This window comes from Elgaria multicarinata, chromosome 5 (genome assembly GCF_023053635.1).
Source record: "Elgaria multicarinata webbii isolate HBS135686 ecotype San Diego chromosome 5, rElgMul1.1.pri, whole genome shotgun sequence".
Lineage (NCBI taxonomy): Eukaryota > Metazoa > Chordata > Lepidosauria > Squamata > Anguidae > Elgaria > Elgaria multicarinata.
The window spans coordinates 99,556,123-99,572,348 of NC_086175.1; the positions used below are offsets into that span (position 1 = coordinate 99,556,123).

The window sequence follows — 16,226 nt, forward strand, 5'->3', positions numbered from 1 at the left end:
CCAATAGTCTGTGGTTTATGTGGCAGTATAGTTTAATTAGAATGAATGTTTATGTAAGGACTAAGCAAGATGGGGTAATGTTACTGAGTATGACAACACTGGCTCTGGATACAGTAATGTGTCAGAATGATAAATAATCTGAATAGCTTAACAATGACCAGATTTCTCAATCAAAGTTTGATGCTTCGAAGCCTGTGTTGCAGTAGTGAGAATATAGTTTTTGAGGCTGGTTGATACTCTTCTGTATTTTACATCTTATATTTTTCCCCTGTTCTCTCCCCTCCACCCACCCACCCCTGCACTTCACAGTTAAGAGACAAAGCCTGAGAGTTCAGATCAATGCAACTGGTGATGCAGTGTGCATGAGATATATTCGACCGAGTCCAAGCACCAAACTGGAAGGCTTCATCTTGGGGTACGGCAGCAGCTCCTTCTCTAACCAGTATATTTCTCTGCCATCAGATGGAAAATCGTACATAACTGAAGTTGGTAAGGCAATTTGTAGAACTGTATTTTGGAGAGATGGTTGTGGGATTTGAAAACATATTTACTTGTTTTCATGAAATTTCAACGGTGGCAGATACTTCTGTATATTCTGAATCATTTCTTTTTTGTTTCTTTGTTTGCATGTTCCTAATTACTAATGTTTTCCAAAGTCACTGAATATGTAAACGAATGAGCCTAATTTGAAACTAATGCAATCAAAATGTTGAACAAGCCATCCAAACAGCGCTTTAATATATAAGGATGCCATGTTATCCAATGGATAAGCCTTTGAAGACAGTCCGGAAGCTGCAGCTTGTGCAAAATGCAGCGGCCAGATTGATAGCTGGAACAGGGAGGTTTGAGCATATAACACCGATTCTGGCCCGCTTGCATTGGCTGCCTATACGGTTCCAAGCCCAATTCAAGGTGCTGGTTTTAACCTATAAAGCCCTACATGGCTTGGGACCGCAATACCTGATGGAACGCCTCTCCTGACCTGAACCTACCCGTACACTGCGCTCAATATCTAAGGTCCTCCTTCGAGTGCCTACTCCAAGGGAAGCTCGGAGGATGGCAACAAGGGAGAGGGCCTTCTTGGTTGTGGCCCCCCGACTGTGGAATGATCTTCCCGATGAGGCTTGCCTGGCACCAACATTGTTATCTTTTCGGCGCCAAGTCAAGACTTTTCTCTTCTCTCAGGCATTTTAACAGTATTTAACAACATTAAGTTTGTTTTTAATGGACCCCAGAATTGTTGTTTTTAAATGGATACTCTTGTTTTTATACTGTTGTTTTTATGTTTATGATGGTTTTTTAAATTTTGTATACTTTTTTTAATGTTTACCATTTTTAACTGTTGTAAACCGCCCAGGGAGCTTCAGCTGTGGGGCGGTATATAAATGTAATAAATAAATAAATATTTGTACATTTGTAAATAGAACTATCAGGTATAGACTTAATCATTAGAAGTGAGTCTAAACTTCTTTTACTGTTCACAGATCTATAATTTCAAGATTAATTTCAGGTAGAAAGAAACCATGGGTTGTTAATCACAAACAACGCAGAGTTCACAATCCAACAACAAACCCATGGGATCTCTTTTCCTGTGTTGTTCATGGTCAACATCCCATAGTTAAACCATAGTGCAGGTTTTGCATGTAACGACAATCCATGATTCAACAAGGTTTGTTTTTATGTTAGTTGTTTTTATGCTTTTCATGCTTTTAATTTTTGTGAACCACCCAGAGGGCTTCGGCTATTGGGCGGTATAAAAATACAATAAATAAATAAATAAATAAATAAATGACACAGTATTCAATGACAACCCGTAGTCTGGGTAATAATAATAATAATAATAATAGTCATTACGTGCACACCAGGCCATTGTGGATGTTTCTGTAGTCACAATGTAGTTGCTCTGCTTCTGTGTATTCTATTCTAACACAATCAAAAAAGGAGATACAACCTAATTTGCTGAAGAAATTAACGTCGTCAGAAGTGTCATTGCATAGTATCTGGTCATTGTTGCCGAAATTCAGGCAAAGGTGATCAAAAGCCAATATATGCGCAGAGGGCAAAATCTGTCACTGAGTTGCCAATATTGAATGTTTTACATTTGGTCTATCTCATCACTAACTTTGGGATTTTATCTACTTGCCTTTCCATTCTATTTACTTTTATCTGAAGTGCAACAAAGAGTTCATGTCTTTAGCAAAAGATATATTGGATCAGGATTTTGGTTGGTAGAAGGAGAGTTCCCTGCCCTGTCTTCCCTCCAGCCCCCCTGAAAATGGTACACATAGGGCCAGGGAATCCTGCTGTATGGGATGAGCTATCATGTGGGGGAAGGTGAGATCCCTGAAAAGCAGGAGGAGGCACCTTCCATGAATGGAAGCCTTTCTTCCACAAAAGATAGGCCCTGGATCAACCCAAAGAAGATAAAATTGACAGAGGTTCATTTCTAAAGGAATGTGAAACAGATGGACGTGGAACTGCCTCTTCATTTATTACAATGGTTTACATAGGATGTTTCACCTACCTGAAGATAATCTCTGCTAAATATACATGTATTCATTTTGCTGGGGGAAGATTTTGGGAAGACAATCCAAACCCCATATGTAAACAAACATAAGATTATTGTGATTAGCAAATGATGTCATAATGTGGAATAATCCAAGGGAGAACAAGGACATGTATCAAGATAATACTTAGAAAAAGCAGAACATAAATTCATAGATAGAAGTCAACAATAAGGAAACAGGATTATGAGTCAACAATAAGGAAACAGGATTGTAAAGTAATATACTAACTTAGTGAAGATACTGAAACGGCAGTAGGCTGGGCCAAAATGTGTTACTAGTGTTTATTTTACTTAACACATGGCTTCCAAGTCTGTTTCTGGCTAGCGTCCTTTTGGATATGCTGGTTTGTGTCCATGGAAACAGGTACAGCTGAGCAAAACTGACCACACCCTCTGTCAGAAAAACAAGGCTTAGATGGGAAAGGGCCATTTGATCAGTACAATGTCACACTTGTGTGTGATTAATTATAAAGTACAATGTTGATTATCATGTAAATTAGTTACATGGACAGTAAATGGGCTCAAGGAAATCTGATTGCTCTAATAATCACTATGTTGCAAAGGGGCTCACTTACTTCTCTTCCCTTGTCTGACTGAAGGCTTAAGCCCAACACCAGGGCCAGATCTTCACCAAGCAGGATATAACACTTTGAAAATGGTATATGAAATTGTCAAAATCATTATAAACTGTTATAAAGCAGTAGTGTAGATCCTGCCCTGAATTGGAATTTGCTTGTGGCACAAAACAGCTTTTACAGCAAAACTTATACTTTTAACAGCCCTTATCCAGACCAACCCCTGACTATACCCAAGAACAATTTGCATGGTGCTTAACTAGAAAAGCCGACTAGGACATGTGAGGCTCCTTGTGATCATCTAGTTCTGCCACATGATACCCTAGTAGAGGGATTGGCAACACAGCAGATGCTCTGGTCCCCATCCAGGCTCCCAGGTGTGTCCACTGGGCTCCTTGTGCTGCCCTCCATTCACTACCCTACCCTGTGCCTGTTTGCATTCTCTTCCCCTCCTTATTGTTTTACTATGATTTTATTAGATTGTAAGCCTATGCAGCAGAGTCTTGCTATTTACTGTTTTACTCTGTACAGCACCATGTACATTGATGGTGCTATATAAATTAATAATAATAATAATAATAATAATAATAATAATAATAATAATAATAATAATAATACAACTGCTCCTGCACCTTTGGAGGGCACCGGTTTGGGGAAGGGCTGCTCTAAACAAACAAAAAAAGAGAAGTAGGTGGCCCTAAGTTGTTCGTCATCAGTTTTCCACAACCCCACAGTCACCTCTGCATATCCTATTCTCCATCCTGTCCTCATGGTTTATCTGCTTTGGGAGAATGAGAATTCCACCTCCACTTTTTGCCTCCTTAGGAAGGATGTGGAGTTAAGGCTTGTGAGCCTTAGCTCCCAATTTCCCTGCCTTTTAGTCCTTTGTTGAAAACTGTAGAGCCTTAATGTTGTTTTGTAAACCGTAGGTTTTTTGTTTAATGAATAATATATTAAATTGGCTTTAGCATGATATGTCAAACTGTCTTCTCTACTAGGAATTACAACATTTTAGACACCTGGTTTCAAAACAAAAATGAAGCAGAAGTACGTCAGAAGTTTAGCAAAGTGCTCACATTTCCTTAAAACTGCTGTGGTTAAACGAATCCGAGCAACAACAATGAAGGTTCGAAACAAGAGATTAAAAAATTACACAACTAGTTTGGAATTAAGTGATCTGTACTCCCTAATCTATCTAGACACAACAAAGCAGCACCTGCTGACCTTTTCAAAACATTTTTGTATGCTTCCATTTTAGAGTTTGTGTGGCCATGCTTCACCAAGACTCAAAACCCATACTGGTATATACAGTATGGATGCACTACATTGCCTGTAATTATGTTTTAAGACATTAAACATTTTAAATAGCTGTAATCCAATGTGCAAAAAGTTTTCCACACATTACTAAGGAATTTACCATGTACAGGTTACTGCATTTGCTAAAGGCTATTGGGTTCGTGGCTAAACTGCTTATTTTCCTGCATTTGAAGATAATAGATTCATTTAAGTTAATAGTGCTATCTCTGTGGTGGAGGTAGGCTGATCTCCCTCTGACAATTCCCCCTTCTCTATGCCCGATCCTTCCTGGGAATGCTCACCCAGGTTGCAGGCCATCTCTGAGACTGCTTTTCACATGCTGCCACCCCCAGCCATTAGCTATATCTAAAGAAAACGTGGAAGGCAGGTACAAACTTTGTTTCCCCCTGCTCTCTAGCTGACTTTGGCTTTTGGAAGGAGGAGAAACCTTGAGGTTAAATAGATAAAACGTTACTTAAAATGCCCCATAAGACTATTTATTTTTACACAATTTTTTTTTAATGTTCCACAAATGCTTATGTCCTACAGTCCAGCTGTTTCTTTAAAATTCTTTCCTCATATATGTCAACATGTCTGCTTAAGGCAGATTACTGTAGGTGAGACACTATGGTTGATGTTCCTTTAGATAAGGAAAACACATGACAGTTTACTAATCCTAAAATCAGCTGTTGGCATACATCAGACCAGCCACAAGGATGTTACTGGCTTGAATAGTTGCCCACAAGTCTGTATCTGACAAATGTTCATAGATGGAGGAACAGCTGGTTCGGAGCTTTCAAATAGCCTCTAGCTATTTTGGGCAACTTTAAATGTACTCATGTGGTGGGCTTCTAAGGCTGCAATGCTTCACACATTTACTGAATAGACGCTTACCATTGCGTTGCACATCTCTTAACCATGTTTTATATCAAACCTGTGAGGGAAACAGTTTTCCTACTTTTAAAAAGAATTTCAGTTCATAACTCTGGGATTGGGATACTTGGCTCCCAATTAAATGTTGTCCTCTAGCACAAAACTAACCAGACTCATAAAATCAAGCTAAACTCTCGGCAGATGGATCTGCAAAATCCTAAAACGACAAAAGAGATTTTAAAAAAACAATCATTTTTTTTAAAAGGAGGGAAACAGCCAAAGTTTAGAACTCACAATCTTCATAAAGAAAGCAGAATACAATTTATAAGTTCAGCAGGATCTCCTGTAATAGAAATAGTTCTACCCTGGTGAGTGAAATAAATATATGATGACAAAAATTAAAAGAAACATGTGCAAATTGTCATTGCATAAAAATTAGAAAGTATTATCATCCTAAGGGAGGAAGTTAGTGGAGCTCAAAGCGAGTTTTCCAAAGTTTCCTCTTGTGTTTATATTTTGGACAGCAGCATGATTGAAACTGATGCCAAAAGGAAAGAGCTGTGCTGACCTTTCAAATGTGATTGAATCAGATAGAAATAGTCCAAACCGTAATGGCAAATTGACACTATTTGGAAAAATAAGTGACCACTTCCAATTTTTAAGGCATTTTTTAAAGGCTTCATGTAGTGTTAATAGCAAAATCTGTGATGATGGTGGATTTGCCACACTTCATCATAGCAACATAGGATTTGTAAACATCCAAAACCACATGGGTGAGGATCCAGAAGATATTAAACAAATCACCTGTCTCCTTGTGGTATAAAATCTATCTATGTAATGCCAGAGTTACTGAATAACTAAGAGTTCATAATGTTCTGGATGGCTAGAAACAAGATACTGAGGGGTATAAAGCGCTATTAAGTGTGTTGGCGGTGGTGGGGGAGAAAATGACATTTGAAAACTTCACAACTGGTTAATCATTCATAAGCAAAATTCAATAAGATGAATTAATAGGGCAATTCTATACATGTCTACTCAGATGTAAGTCCCACGGAATTCAATGGAGCCAATTCCTAGGCAAGTGGGTATAGGGCTGCAGCCTAGCCCGCTTCCCATCCAGCCGGAACGACTTGGGCGGTGGCAGCTTTTGCAGGGGGAAGGGGGGAGAAAGATGCTGCACGTGTAATGGCACATGGGTAGCATGGGGCATGAGCAGGACAGAGCATATAAAGGACTGCCCTGCCAAAGCTTGGACTCTTTTCACTTCTTGGCTTCCACCCTCCCTCCCTTTAACTAGTATGGCATTGGCCAGTCGCTCCCTTTGGAGGGGGGCTGAGTAGGAATTTTACCTGCCATTAATTCATAGTTGTGTACTTTTTTTTTTTTTTTTTTTTTTGCTTACTCCATACTGGAATTACGAGTAGTGGAGGGTGAGTAAATAGGTAGATTGGATTGGATAGACGGGTGTGGGAATTTGCACAATATTACAATAGGGATGGTGAGCACTCCGGCACGTTTGGGTGATTGGCATATCTGGAGGACCTGCTCCTCGGGGGCTGTGCAGCTCTCGTGTCAGGATACAATTTGCCTTTGGGGACCTTCCTGCCTCACCTATTCGGAGCTGTGCAGCACCAGGCGGGGGTGATGCAGCTTCTGGCTTTGGAGAGTGGCTCGCCCATAATGGCAGGCTAGGTGCCTGATGAAAGGATCTAATTGATTCCTGCACTTTCACATGCAGATCCAGGGAGGGGTGAAGTTCCTTTGTTTAAATAAAGAGGCCCTAGTTTATCCCAACCTCTGGTGTCTGTGTCTTTATTCCATGCTTCCTTCTCCACTCACAAAGAGTTAAATTGTGGCATGTTGACCTCCCACTCACCCAGAGTTCATTTATAGGTTGACATCTTCCACCCACTATTCAAATATGGTCAGTATTTAGCAGTCAGAATGACAGCTTTCTTCAAAACCAGTATTTGCATTTCTGAACTTCATACAAAAGGGAGGATCAATATAGTCATTGACAAATTATGATTTATTTAAATTGGCTCAGAGTATCAGATGCTCAGCCAGATGCATTAGATTTAGGGCCAGTAATGAAAATATATCAAGTGATGGGATGTGTGTATTTTCTGCACAGAGTCTTTGAAATTATTGAGAAGAATCAAAAGGAGTTCTCCTCTACTTAGTGGTATGCACTTATTTCTTCATAAAATGAAGCGTTCCTACGTTCTTTTGTTAATTAAATGATAATTGTAGTTTCAAGAAATTGACAACTGAAGTGCATGCTGATGTTATGGCACAGGCATGGCTAACACTGAAAGCAGGAACTCCATACCTCCTCCTGTCTCCCCTGGTAACATCTAGCAATACAAATATGACATCAGCATGTTGTGAGTTTTCTTACCCTCATAACAGGTAGTCAACCAAGTGGGGCAGTAATTAAATCAAAATGCAATGTGAACTGAAAGATTGGCATGATGAAACTGGCCCTGGCCTGGCCCCTCCATTCAGGAGCTGGCCCGGGCCCAACCCTCAACCCACCACCCCTGCCCAGTTTTCTGGTTTCTGCACAGCACTGCCACTCTGGTTCCAACCCTCCTCCAACCCCAGTAGGACCATTTGAATCACTTATAGTGGTGGTGCAAGATGAAAAGGACCAACAGCAGTGTAGTGAAGCAGTGCAGCTGGTCACAGGTCCAGGTCTGTTGGCCCTCATATTTGTGGCACACTGCCTGTGAACTCAGCAACTCAAGGAGTCTGTCAGAGAGCAACAACACTACAGAGTTCAGTCTTTCCCATGCCACCTCCTATTGGGATCAGAGAGCAGCCCTCTATTTGAAGGCTTCCAGAGGAGTGTCCTCTGTTTTGAAGGCATCCTCTGTTTAAAGGGCTGCCCAGTCTGGCCTAAAGATAAAGAACCATCAGGAGGAAGAGCTGGGCCTTGAAACTGCCCATCAACTGCACCTGGACAGCAGACTGAGGTCACTTGGTCATAATCTTTCACATTCTGATGAGATTTACAGTATTTCCCTTTAAATTATAATAATTTCTAAATTTGCATCTATATAAATTAGCATATGCACATTTTATGCAGATTGGTGTGCTGTTTTATCCTCTGTTTGGATGATACATTTCCTGTTTTTTGGCAATCTGTGACCACCCTACCTGTGACTCCGTTTCTGGGGAAGGCCCTGATGGTGAAATATGTATGTCCTTGTTAATGACTCACCTGTTTCTTCAGTACTGCTCATCACATCTCGAAAATGAGCCTGCAAGTGTGCAGGAATCTCATGGAAGAGAAAGTAATACATTTGAGAACATGGTGAAATAAGTCATATGCTGTTTCCTGCCAAGTCTCAACATTGCTGGAGTACAGCGACTTTCCACATGGTATACTGATGGGAAAGATTATGATTAATGTCAGCTTTGGACAAAACTCAAGTGTTTCTTCCAATGTTGTTCAGTGAAACCAAACACTGCAAACAAGGAAGTTTTACTCTGCAAAAGTTGACAAAATGCTGTTTGATGAATTCATTGTTACCATTCTTACAATCCCTTACTGATCTGATCTGAGCACAATTTGAACCATGTCTGTGAGTCCCAGGTGTTAATGGCTTGCTATATAGATAAATTTCTTGTGGTTTTTATGTACCAAAGCACACCCAAAAAAGCGAGGGAAAGAACTGAATGATTCACATCTTTGTGTGAAACAGTGAATTGTGTGCATGTTCCTGCATGCAAGTATATCTATAAGTCCATCTCCTACAAGCAACTTACATAGGTAGGACTAACATAGTGCTGATCACGTATTAGACTGACCAAAGGACAAGCAAGAAGATTCCCTGGGAAACTTCTCCCCTAATATTTATTATTATTGTTACTATTATTTATTTGATTTGATTTGTTAGCCATCCAATTACAAAGAGTTCTCAGGGCAACTTACATAAGGGTGGATTCCTGCATTGAACAGGGGGTTGGACTCGATGGCCTGGTAGGCCCCTTCCAACCCTGCTATTCTATGGTTCTATGAAATACATATAAAAATCCAATAAAATACAGACACAGAAGATCAACATTAAAAGCCGCACAAGGAATCCATTTATAAACCAGTAGAGGCTAAAACGTATCAGGCAGCAAAACCAAAAGATCTAAAAAGCTACACAGAGATCAGGACACATTAAGGTACAAATAGGGCAAGAAATGGTATACAATATGCAAGTCATTAAAGAGAGAAGAAGAAGAAGAAGAAGAAGAAGAAGAAGAAGAAGAAGAAGAAGAAGAAGAAGAAGAAGAAGAAGAAGAAGAAGAAGAAGATTTAACACTCATCATTACTGGTGGAGGGAGGAGAGTGCCAACTGATGTGCTTAGCCTCTAGGAAGCAGAGCCAGATCTACATCAAGCCCAGGTCATCTGGAGGCTAGCGGCTCCTATTTCAGTGAGGTGATGAATCTGCTATAGGTTTCAGTCAGAACCACTCAGAACTCCAAAGGAGCTCTCCGAGGTGTTTCCAAACCATCCCCACCCTAACAACAGATAGTTGTGTGATAGCTGTGAAAGAGAGGAGAACTGCGCTTTAGGCTTTGGCCTACCAGAATCATAGTAGGGTGATCTGAGCTAAGGCACTGTTCCATGTACCATGATTTTTCATGGGTACCTGTTTGTAAGCCATACTATTTAGTCCTAAAATATTAACCAATGTTTAAACCTATACTCCATCCATACAGTTTTGAAATCCACTAGTCAGATTCATGTATTTCTTTGTATGCAATAACAGTTTGTTAAAATGTTCATCCGTTGAGAGGTTTGATGAACCCAAATTTGCACAGCTATAATGGGTTTATTAATGGGATCAGGTATTCAAACTCTTTCATCATGCCATTGCCCCAGATGATGTGAATGAGCGTAAAGTGTATAATGGGTCCCAAACTGTCTAAATATTTGAAAAGGATGGAAAGACTGAAACTCTGGGCATGTCTACTCCATAGAGTGTGGAGAGAGGGATGGGGGAGGATCATGGACTTACCGGCTTCCACAATCCTCCCCCAGCATCTAGATGGCTACGCAATGTCCTAGAATGACATCACAGCCACCTTTTTTTTTTTAGAAAGAGGAAGAAGGAGCATAACTGTGCTCCCCCACAAAAAGTTTAAAAACCCGCACAAACCTGCTCCCCACCCTCAATGGGCATGGACTGCCCCCATGCAGCTCCATGCCCATTTTACGGTACCTGCTATATGTGGGGAGGACCTGGGAGCAGTGACCACACAGCCCGAGCTCTGTGGAAAACTCAGATTTTGTGCAGTTCCCTATATCCCAAGGAAGCCCTTGGTCATTCCAGATTGCCCCCGGGATCCCCTGTGTGTCATTTGGACAGACAGGGACATTCCAGGGACTACCCCGGGATATAGGGCTGGTGTAATCATGCCCTCTAACTCTTCTTAACGGAAGAAATGCATTAAACATAAATACACACACACACACACACATACACACGTACCTCCTCTTTTCAACAACAAAATCTTTTTCTTTCCTAAGCACTGTTTTAATCAGTTTATTATGATCAACACTTGGATGAAGTTAGCTGGTTTTCACTAGAAACATTTCCATGAACTTGTGGCCTCTTACCACATAAGCATGTTTCTTCCAAATCATATCAAATGTACTAAGAATTTGTTAGCTTGTAAGTAAAAATATCAGCCTGTATGGCTTTGGTTTACTTTATTTCATTGTTTCCAACTACAAACAAGATTTCTGAAGAACATGTAAGCTGGTTCTCTGTCAGTACTCCCAGCCAGTGATTTATTCCGATCAAAACATTTGTACTCAGGTTTATATTAGCATCCTCTGTTTATGCAAATGACTACTCTTGTAACAGAATTGTGACACATACACACACACACTAACATGTGGTCCACTCCAAAATATTTGCAACTTGTTAAAGAATGATTAGCTAGCTGATTCACTGCTTAATCTATATTGAAATGGTGCTTCCACAGCAGCTAAATTACACACTATTTTTTAAAGGTTGTAAATTTAGCTTTTTTTCATCCTTCCCTGATTATAGACTTGGAGCAGTCTAATATAGGATCAGTTTTCTTATGGTATTAAGAGATAATCAGAAATGTATGATGTTTTTGTATCAATGTGTTTGCCTCAAAATTTAAAAAATGAAGAAAAAACAGATTACAGGATGTTTTATTTTAGCATGATGAATAAAATGTTTAAGACAAGGTGTTCAGATATTTACTTCTCCAAATGATTTCTAAAAACTGTACAGTATCAAGACTATTACAATGTCTGTGCACCAAGGACAAGCAAGTCCTAGGTTGCAAACTGAGACTACAACTCTCAAATGCAAGAGGAAGATGAATTTCTGCCTCTAGGGGGCATGTCCATGGAAGCAGAGACTGAAACTAATACTGATAGCTATAGGTCAGAAAATGAATCTGATTAAATTTCATGTATATTCATTGAATCTTGGTTCCCCCCCCCCATTTTTCTCAGTTGTTTTTATGGGAATGGGGGCTTTATGTCTTGACACTGGAGGACTAGCAGAGACATAAATAATTTTCTTTGTTACTAATGTTGGTGGTTTCTTCAGTTGTTGTTTTTTAAAATTGTTTTTTGCCTGCTCCTCATAAACTGGCAGAACCAAGTTCAGATGTTCCTAACAGTTCAGGAGCTTGTAGCTCCATTTGTTACCAAAAAAAAGTAAATTAAATTTGTAATAATTGTTTGAATACACTACTTTTAATATACCAAATGTAATAATTTTATGCCGAACCAACTTGGACATAAGTACATTTTATGTTCCTAAAGTAACAAAGTGACTTTCAATCTGTAAAAAGTGCTACGATTGCATTATTTCAATTTTCCCGAAAATTTCCGTCCCCCCCCAAAAAAAATGGGGGAAAATGTTTTTTTCCCCATGGTTTCAAAATTTCTGGAAATTTTACATCTCTAGTGTCTACTACTGGATCTCATCACAGCATAGAGTAAGCAACTGGACCAATTTGGACCAAGGGCAGGGATTCCTACTCAGCCACCATATTAGGTGACCAGCTTTTCCTGCACTGTCAATGATGGGCAGGTGGGTGCCAATCTGCATGGTGAATGCAGCCAGGAAGATGGCACTGGGCTTTAGGGTGGATTCCTGCATTGAGCAGTGTGTTGGACTTGATGGCCTTGTAGGCCCCTTCCAACTCTGCTATTCTATAATTCTATGAACAGTTCAGCATTCCTCACCCATTGGAACTCCCTGCACAAGAATTGAGTGGTCCATACGAGAACATAAGAAGACCCATGGCAGATCAGATCAAGATCCAAGGGTGTGTGTGTGTGTGTGTGTGTGTGTGTGTGTGTGTGCGTATGTAGAGCTAAAGTTCCAAGGGAGCTTTTCTGGTAAAGGTTCATTAAGGGCCCATAATGAACAGAACATCCCAGGCCTCTTTTCTATAACAGCCAAGCATTCCTATAAAATTCTATTAAATGTCAAATAGTGGGATACCATTATAACAATTCTAGTTTTCTTGATAACAAAATTAGAAAATTAAAGGTTAATTGAGACAATGGATCAGTTCCCACATTATAATGCTACCCTTGCAGGATGTAGGTTTCAGAACTGGTCTGTGCATCAGATGTTTGTTTACCATTCTGAGATCACATTCATAACCATAAAGTTTTTGTCCATGGAGGCAAAGGTGGCTTATTTGATACTCCTCCTCTCCATTTCTTCACAACAACCCTGTGAAATACATAAAGCTGAGAGTCAGTGACTGGCCCAAAGTCACCCAGTGAGCTTCATGGCCAAGTAGGGACTGGAACCCAAGTCTCCCCAGTCCAGTCCAACACTCTAAGCACTACATCACACCGACTCTCTGTAAACATGTCAGTAAAGACACCTTCAGGTTTTCAATGAAATATTGGAATAGGACTGCCAGAACTCAGGGTTGGAGAGCTTTACACAAGTAGAAATGCCTTTCCTCTGGCACAAGGCACCTTAGATAAAAAAAACAACAACAATATGTTGGTATGGTCTTGATATATTTTGAAAGTGTATTTAAATAATCCAAAGTAGCCATACCATAGACCATAATAAGATGTGGCATGCACTCTCGATTGTAAACGTGTGTGTTTTTACTTATCAAGTTTTACAAATGGGTCATCCTAATATTTTCCAGATGCAGAGCCAAGATACTTGATTGCTGTGAGGCCAGCACCTGCTGCAAATTACAAGAAACCCTGCTCAGGTAATGTAACAGTGCAAAACATTTTTCCATAAACAGTTGGGAGACACAAACATTTCTCAGTTGAGATGACAGAGCCTGCATTTGGGCAGCAGCTAAACAAAGTGCAATAATAATTCAACTAATTCTTTCTGTATGTCATAAACTCCCTTGAACATTAAGATAGACCCAGGCCGTTTCTACACCTGCCTTTCCCCAGGATCATCCCGGGATCTCCCTGTGTGTCCAAATAACACACAGGGGATCCCAGAAGGGACGATCCCTCCCTTTGCCTGGGATATGGGATAATCCTTAGGTGTAGAAAGAGCCCTATTCAACTTTAAGATACAGCACACATTTTAAGGTTTGGTAACTTGCCCGACCTATTTACACATTTTTAAGGGGGTTGGGCAGTAAAGTATTATGCCCTTTGGAGGAAAAGATAATAGTCAGTTAACTGAAGCTCAACAGTATCTTGCATCTTCTTATGAAGGAACTCTTTATTTTCTGATTGTGAGCCAAAGTGTACAATATGGGCGGTATAGAAATGCAATAAATAAATAAATAAAAGAAAATAAGCAGGAACTTATTTTTCTGTTTTGTAAATTACCTGGGGGAATGAACTAGTCCACTGTGGCTGCAGTGCTGACTTACTGAAGATTCCCACCGAGCTAAATGAAGCCTCATTTGCCTCCCTGTACTAACCTATGGCTTCATGCTGGCAGTGCAAGTGGCTTTAAGAGGAATTGAAGGTCTGTGTAAGTTGATCAGCGCATTAGTAATTTGAATCAAGATGAGAGGAAGGACAGGGTTGGGATATTTCAATTATATTGGGATATGGGGTGCCTGTAGCCTTGCTGTGTTGGATTGTGCCCCTGAAAGTTTAGGTGCTATAGAAATAAATACATGGGTTATAGAAGTTGAAAGGAACAATGTAACTGTTTTGATGCCATTTGAGACTCTTTGCCCAGCACTGTTGCAAATGTAATTACACACCATGAATATTTGTCCTTGGTCTCTATTGCCTTGAAATACAATAGATGTAATCCTTCAAGTCAGACTCAGTTTTACTCTTGGTCTACATAGTAGGTGACCCACTAAGATGACTGCAGCCCACCAGCCATGGATTGTGTTTTGCTAGGTGCTTCACAACACCCCCGTTTATGCAATTTCAGGCAAGGAAGAAAAACAAGAAGTCCGTTGCGCTTTTGTGGATCATACGTTGAGCATGCTCTTGAGCTGAATCTTCTAATATATACAGTTGTATAAATTGAATTTTCCATGCCTTTATTATGCAGGTAAAACGAACAAACCAAAGCCCCTTCAACTGGTAATAGGCACTTTAACTCCAACTTCTGCCTTCTTGTCGTGGGGTATCTTAGTCAACCCAAAGCATGACTGGACAACAATGAATAACTGTGCAAATGGCAGGTAATTCAGTAAAGGCTTTTATCTTGTGAGGATTATGGGATAATGTTTTACTCTTTGGCCTTGAGCCTAAGTTTTTGCTTTATGAATGGAAGGAACGTGCATTCATGGAAGGAGACATGCACTTGTGGAGGCGAAGGGGGCTGCAAAGGGAAGGGGAGACAGAGAAAGTCCCATCACACACAGAACTGTTTAAGCCACACACAACCCTATGCTGTTTAACATATACATGAAGCCGCTGGGGGAGGTTATCCGGAGATGTGGACTGAGGTGTCATCAATATGCGGATGATACCCAGCTCTACCTTTCCTTTTCATCAAACCCAGGTGAGGCAGTGGCTGTTCTGAACCAGTGCCTGGGCACGGTAATGGACTGGATGAGGGCTAACAAACTGAGACTCAATCCAGACAAGACGGAGGTACTGTTAGCGGGTGGTTCATCTGTCCGGCGAGGTGATGTTTGCCCTGTCCTGGATGGGGTTGCACTCCCCCTAAAGGATCGGGTCCATAGTTTGGGGGTGCTCTTGGATCCAGAACTGTCACTTGAGGCACAGGTGAACTCAGTGGCAAAGAGCACCTTTTATCAGCTTAGGCTGATATACCAACTGCGCCCTTATCTGGACAGAGATAGCCTAGCTATAGTTATCCATGCTCTGATAACCTCTCGTTTGGATTACTGCAATGCGTTATAAGTGGGTCTGCCTTTGAAAATGGTCCGGAAACTTCAACTGGTACAAAACAGGGCAGCACGTTTACTAACAGGGACTGGCTGATGAGACCACATTACGCCAGTCCTTTTCCAGCTTCATTGGCTGCCAGTCCAGGTCCGGGCCTGATTCAAAGTGCTGGTATTAATATTTAAAGCCCTAAATGGCTTGGGGCCAGGCTATCTGAAGAAACACCTCCTCCCATATATACCTGCCCGGACCCTAAGGTCATCCTCAGGGGTCCTTCTCCGCGAGCCCCTGCCAAAGGAAGTGAGGCAGGTGGCTACCAGGAGGAGGGCCTTCTCTGCTGCGGCATCCCAGCTGTAGAATGAGCTCCCTAAGGAGGTTTGCTTGGAACCTACATTATATGCTTGCTTTTAGACGCCAGGTGAAGACCTTTTTATTCTCTCAGCATTTTAACAGTCTATAAATAAATTTTAACTTAGTGTTTTATATTTGTAATCTTGCATTGCTGCTGTTTTTATCTGGTTGAGTTTTTATATTGTATTTTATAAATTGTATTTTGTATTATATTGTATTTTATAACAGGTTTTATACTG

General features: G+C 40.6%; 1 protein-coding gene across 1 annotated transcript in view; it reads left to right on the forward strand.

Moving 5' to 3' along the window:
- The window catches only part of ABI3BP (ABI family member 3 binding protein), a 134,910-nt gene that overhangs the window by 1,526 nt on the left and 117,158 nt on the right, over positions 1-16,226 (forward strand). The window contains exons 2-4 of the mRNA XM_063127713.1: positions 310-489; positions 13,488-13,556; positions 14,831-14,963. Of these exons, the coding sequence (XP_062983783.1) occupies positions 310-489; positions 13,488-13,556; positions 14,831-14,963 (382 nt within the window). The remainder of the gene's footprint in view (positions 1-309; positions 490-13,487; positions 13,557-14,830; positions 14,964-16,226) is intronic.